This window comes from Cryptomeria japonica, chromosome 6, assembly GCF_030272615.1.
Source record: "Cryptomeria japonica chromosome 6, Sugi_1.0, whole genome shotgun sequence".
Taxonomy (NCBI): domain Eukaryota; kingdom Viridiplantae; phylum Streptophyta; class Pinopsida; order Cupressales; family Cupressaceae; genus Cryptomeria; species Cryptomeria japonica.
In genome coordinates, this window is record NC_081410.1 from 670,997,596 (window position 1) to 671,003,581 (window position 5,986).

At 37.3% G+C, this 5,986-nt stretch overlaps 2 protein-coding genes across 2 annotated transcripts; both read left to right on the top strand.

Moving 5' to 3' along the window:
* Window positions 1–2,557: 2,557 nt before the first annotated feature.
* LOC131876782 (G-type lectin S-receptor-like serine/threonine-protein kinase SD1-13) lies at window positions 2,558–3,316 on the top strand. Its single transcript, XM_059222268.1, has one exon. It carries the CDS (start codon window positions 2,558–2,560, stop codon window positions 3,314–3,316), a length of 759 nt encoding a protein of 252 aa, XP_059078251.1.
* A 302-nt stretch (window positions 3,317–3,618) lies between these two features.
* Window positions 3,619–4,967, top strand: LOC131080082 (G-type lectin S-receptor-like serine/threonine-protein kinase At2g19130). The gene has a single exon (XM_059222269.1). The coding sequence runs from the start codon at window positions 3,619–3,621 to the stop codon at window positions 4,900–4,902; it is 1,284 nt and encodes a 427-aa protein (XP_059078252.1). The 3' UTR covers window positions 4,903–4,967.
* The last annotated feature ends 1,019 nt before the right edge of the window (window positions 4,968–5,986 follow it).

A 5,986-nucleotide genomic window follows, 5' to 3' on the forward strand; every position in this document is an offset into this window, starting at 1 on the left:
GTGAGGAGAGCAATTCCACCTCTGCCTCTATTGTGATTAGTGCAAAACTTGATCGCATTATTCCATATAAAGTTAAGGTTGGTTTCAAGCATGAAACCGATGGCTTTAACCTCTTGCAACATAAGAAAATCCATAGAATTAAAAGAACTAAGAAAACGCTTAATAACAAATTTCCTATCCGGGGATTCAAGACCCCTCACATTCCAAGATAAACAATTCATGAGGAAACATTAGAGGGAGTAGGGCACACAACACCAACTTCATCAGCTGAGGGTAAAGACTTAGTAGAACTATCCCCCGTTTTCTTACCAGAGGTTTTATTCTTAGATCCTGGAGGTCTTCCCCTGCGTTTTGAAGCAAGGGTATCAGATTTAGGATCATCTTCATTTTCGGATTGGGAATCCACTTCCATCGAAGGCATACCAGGGAGATTGTTAATAGCAGGGATGATTTCAATAGAACAATCATCACTTAGTTCCTTAAAAAAATTTTGCGGGAACTTCCGAGATGCTCCTAGAGAGATATTCAGGTCAGAATTGTTGGAACAAATAGCAGGGGAGCAAGGAGGGTTGTCGCTACTAAATTCAACCACAGGGGGGATAACAAGAGGAGTTTGGGGAAGGAGATTTCCCAAGGAGGCAGGATTCAAAGTTTTAGGACAATTAATGTTATTACCCTTGCGCCTTCTTTTTTTGTTGACGGTTTGGAAGCCATCGTCAGTGTTTGCTTCATCAACAGCCATGTCCGAAAAAGGGAAAGAGATTTGAGCGATACGAGAAATAGGAGAGGCTGAGTCAAGAGTAGGAGGAGGTTTGGAGGTAGTTTCCTCTTGAGTGTTTTTGTTAACCGAAGGAGGCAAATTAGGGTTAGTGGGTTGAGGGAATTTAGCAGGGTTCTGATTCTTTTTAATAATGGGGCAATCCTTTCTAAGGTGGCCCTCTTTCTGACATAAGAAACAAGCATTTAGACCTCCCAATATTTCAATAGGGCACACAAAAGTTTCTTCCATGATGTTAACAGAGATGTCAGTAGGGATTTCCTTCCCTGGTTGCAAAGAAATAAGGACTCTAGCGTCCATATGCGGTACCAACTTAACAGTATCATCCATTCGGATGGTTTTGCCCAACGGTTCAAGCAATTGAGGCAAGAATTTCCATAAAAAGGGGGGGACATTTTTAACCATTATCCATCTAGGGGCCGAAAGGGCAAGAACTTCTTCGTGCACAGCCTCAGGAGTCCAAGCCAAAGCACGGAAAGAAGTGGATCCAATGGTCCAATATTGCTTTTTAAGGACTTCAACTTGAGATTCATGATTAACAAAGAATATCACAAATAAACCCTTCTGGATCTGCTGGCAAAAAGAAATGTGAAAGCCCATTTTGAGATTCCAAAAATTATGAAACCAGTCGTCAAGAAATTTTCGAGGAGGACACTTATCAAGTTCAACAGCAGAAAAGAAAATCGCAGTATTCTTTAACCTATTCTTCTCCTTAATAATCTCAGCAAGCATTTCAGGATTAGGAGTGATGGAGAAAGGGGCCAAAGGAGCTGTAGAGCACTTACCGGGAACGGTGGCATCACGAGCACTGACACCTGCAAGGTTAAACTTGGCTTTCTCATCGACAACACCAGTTGTATTGGCCACTACTTCAGAAAACGTTTTTGGTTTATAGGTAGGGTTAGGGGTATTAACAGAGACGCCATTAATACCGGTGTCCTTCGGCACAGTGGGAGAGGAGTTAGGGGGTACGGGCTCTGTCGAACGGCAGAGCGAGGGAGATTGAGAACCAAGTAAATCAACCATATTAATGGAAGGGGTGGAGAGGACTACACCTAGACTAACATTGCGATTAGGGACCTCCAGCTGTCTCCCGTCACTCCGTTCAAACCTGTCGAAGATCGCCACCTTAAAGCAGCCTACGCTTTATTCCAAATTTTTAAATAATATATTTATTTTATTATTGTTTTAAAAAAAGATTATATATATTTTATATTTAAATTTAATTTAAAATTCTATTTCAAAAATCATTATTTATTTTAATCATTCTTGTATTTTATATTTATTTTAATAAATGTGATTTTTTAATTATTTTATTTACAAATGTAAATATATATTTTAAACTTCTAATATTTTTTACACTTAAAAATAAAAATAATTTTTTATTTTTTATTTATTTACATCATCATAACCTAAATAATATCTCTCAAACAATGACAAAAACAAATCAATATTTACTATTAATTCCTTTTAATATTTTATTATTATAGATATTTCTTGGAAACAGATTTTTAAAGACAAGTCAACTCAAATTTCAACTAGGATTTAAGACAAATCAGTCAACTTTCCCGGACATGTGCGGAGTCGCTCAAGTCACGGAACATTCAGAGATCAACTGTCACCAACAACAAATTTGACTAATTGGCGATGTTTACACCTCAATAACTGCACTTTGATGATCTATATAATATCAATAATATAAAGAAAAGGATCACAGCTTGCGGCACCAGATATATTTCCTCAAATTCTCGGATTCTGTTATTGAGAGGCAAAAGGAAAATGGATGGGTGCCTGAAGTATCACTCACTTTTGAAGTGTTTGAAACACTTCATTTTTGTTCTTGTTATGTTTGTTCTCTGCAATTTATTAGTTGCTGGTGGAGACACCCTCTCTCTCGGGGCTTCTCTCAGGGGAAAGCAGACCATAACTTCAAAGAATGGTACGTTTGAATTGGGATTTTTCAATCCCAATGGAACCAACAACTGGTATGTTGGCATCTGGTATGCTCAGGTCCCTGAGAAGACCATCATTTGGGTGGCTAACAGAGAAACTCCCATCACAGACATGCCCGGAGTTTTCACGCTCTCTTCAACTGGTTATCTCACTGTCTCTGATTCGCAAGGAAAAGTCATTTGGTCAAGTAATGATACTCAGCAAGCCAAGGCATCCAGTGCTTCGATACTGGACACTGGTAATTTTGTTCTCTTAGGAGCACAAAACACTTCTGAGACTGTGTGGGAGAGTTTCGCACATCCCACAGATCATTTTATGCCTACCATGAAGCTTTGGAAAGGCATGAAAGTGAACTCTTGGAAGAGTTCAGTCGATCCAGCGCCTGGGCCCTTCTTTGTCCAGATGAATCCATCCCCAGGAAAGAAAGACTTTTTGCTGCAGTACAAAAATGGTGTTTCATATTACAGCTCGGGAGACTGGACAGGCAAATATTACTCCACCACTATGTTACCAGAAACGAGAAACGAGAAACGCAACCGCAATGGCAACGTGACGAGAAACGGAATTTTAAAAGGTTGCGTATAAGAAACGGATTGTATAGATGTGTATATATATATATATATAAAATAAAACAGAATTAATTTTAAAAATAAAAACTATAATACACATATCTCTAATTAAAAATTTAAGCATTGTTAAAAAAATATTTAATTTCATTCTTTCATTTTAAAATAATTTATATAAAACACTTTTCACAATGAATATAATAAAACCAAACCACCAAGACAAAAATAAATGCGTCATAGTTAACTGGTCGTACAAAAATTATAAATTAATGTAAACTTCAGTATTGGTAGTTATAAACTCCAGCGTGCATTTATAACTTAATGTTAACTCCACCTCCAAGTTACCTAAACTTTTGTTTAAATTTTAACGGCAATCTGGAAAAACGAAAATCACCAAATCACCGCTTGGAAACGGCCGTCAGCAACGGGAAACCCGTTTCGGCGATGTTAGGCATGCAGGCTACTTCTGAAGGCCAGCCCTTCTTCATTCGATTGGCTGCTTCTGATGTGTTACTCTTGTCAACCAACACAGGAAGAAGAAGCAGCAGCAGAGTAGTTGCACTCTTCATTTCAATTCCTTTGGGCGTTGCTGTTTTGAGTAGTCTGTTGATTGGAGCATGGTTTTTACAGCGCAGGCGCGAGAGACTGTTTCAGAAAGTCGAGTATGACACTCCAACATCGCTTACAATGTTCACCTACAAAGAGCTCAAAATTGCAAGTAACAATTTCTCCTATAAGTTGGGAAAGGGGGCATTTGGCTCTGTCTTCAAAGCAACTCTGCCAGACAATACCCTCGTGGCCGTGAAAAAATTGGAGGGTTCCGCACAAGCAGAAAAGCAATTCCGTGCTGAAATTAGCACCATTGGAAACATACATCATGTGAATTTGGTGAGGCTCCGGGGATTCTGCGTGGAGGGATCTCAAAGAATGCTTGTTTATGAGTACATGCAAAATGGGTCTCTCAACTCTTTCTTGTCCGGCAAATCCATGGAAGAAGACAAGGTATTAGACTGGAAAACTAGATTTGGAATCGCTTTGGGTACTGCAAGAGGGCTACTTTATCTTCACGAAGAATGCAGAGATCACATCATCCATTGCGATATCAAGCCAGAAAATATTCTTCTAGACATGGATTTCTCTCCAAAAGTGGCTGATTTTGGGCTGGCAAAGCTTGTTGGCAGAGAATTCAGCAGAGTTTTGACGACAACAAGAGGAACGATAGGGTATTTGGCTCCCGAGTGGCTGACCGGCGTGCCAATAACTGTGAAGGTGGATGTGTACAGCTTCGGCATGACCCTGCTCGAAATAATCTCAGGCCGTCGAAATATTGACTTGAGAGTGCAGGAATCTCAGTACTACTTCCCTACATGGGCTGCAACTGAAATTCACAAGGGAAACACGATCGGTATTGTGGATGAAAGAATTGCAAACAACGTGGATGTTGAAGAGGTGGGGAGAGCAGCTATGGTAAGCATTCTGTGCATTCAAAAGGACGAGAGTGGGAGGCCGAGCATGGCCCAAGTTGTTCGGATATTAGAAGGAAAATCAGAGTGTGAGGTGGAACCATATGAGAAGTCCCTGCAAGCGCTTGTCGATGATCATTGAGCAGAATAAAATTGAACCAGGGGAGGCTGCTGAATTGCTGAACTTTCCACCCATATGCATATATGTCTAAGGGATTGAGATTAGCAGTTAAAAAGTGTTTTAGTAGAAATTTGTATGTTGTTATTTCTATATTTGTGTTTCTATACTAGTTAGAAGTTGAATATATATTAATATTAGTTGAAAATTTTAAATTGTTATTTAAATGTTAATTTGCTTATGATTTAAGGAAGTTAAATAGATTTGATTATTTAAAATGATGATTTGTTGTTTTAATAATTTTGAAATGGAGAAAAAATATGGGGAGAAATTTATTTTTCTTCGTGTTAACTTTTTGTTGGTCCTTTCTATCTTTTTTTTTGTTGATTTGTTCTCTTTGGATTTTTTTTCTTAATCACACTCCTTGTGTAATTCAAACTTTTTGTCTTAATGGCTGACATGGAATAAGACCAGGCCCTTCCCAAACTAATCTAATCCAAACATATGAAGATTTTTATTTATTATAGCAGTTATAATTTAACTAAAGATAGAAAGAGAAGAAATCATTTAATATCATTGTTTGATCATATTCTTTTACTATGCATAATATCTTGTGGAAGATCAATTTTATTCGTACTCATTGTTATTCTTGTCATAATAATTAATTGCACTTATAAATAGTATATTCTAGCACTTTGTTTATCGATAGTTTTCAATAAATTTTGTTACAACATTGGTATTGATGTTTTTCATCTAAACTCAATTTCTCAAAATCAAGTCGTAGTAACAATGGCAGTAGGATACTTAGGCTTACTTTACCAATATATTTTTTCTTCTTTCCATAACTTATTGAACAATTCAATAGTCCCCTAATAACCTATCTAATAACATGATCCTTTACTCTCATAATATATGAGTTTGAAACACATCATATCATTGTATAGGTACACAGGTAGTTTATTTAAGGATATATTCATAATAGCAAAATCTATTAGAGAAGGAGAGACTTTAGCTTGAACTTCTACAAAATAGTTTTTTGAGAGTTATGTGTGATCATTGATTTAGAGGAAAAAATTATATACTTTTTTTTTCTCTTTTTCTTATTTTC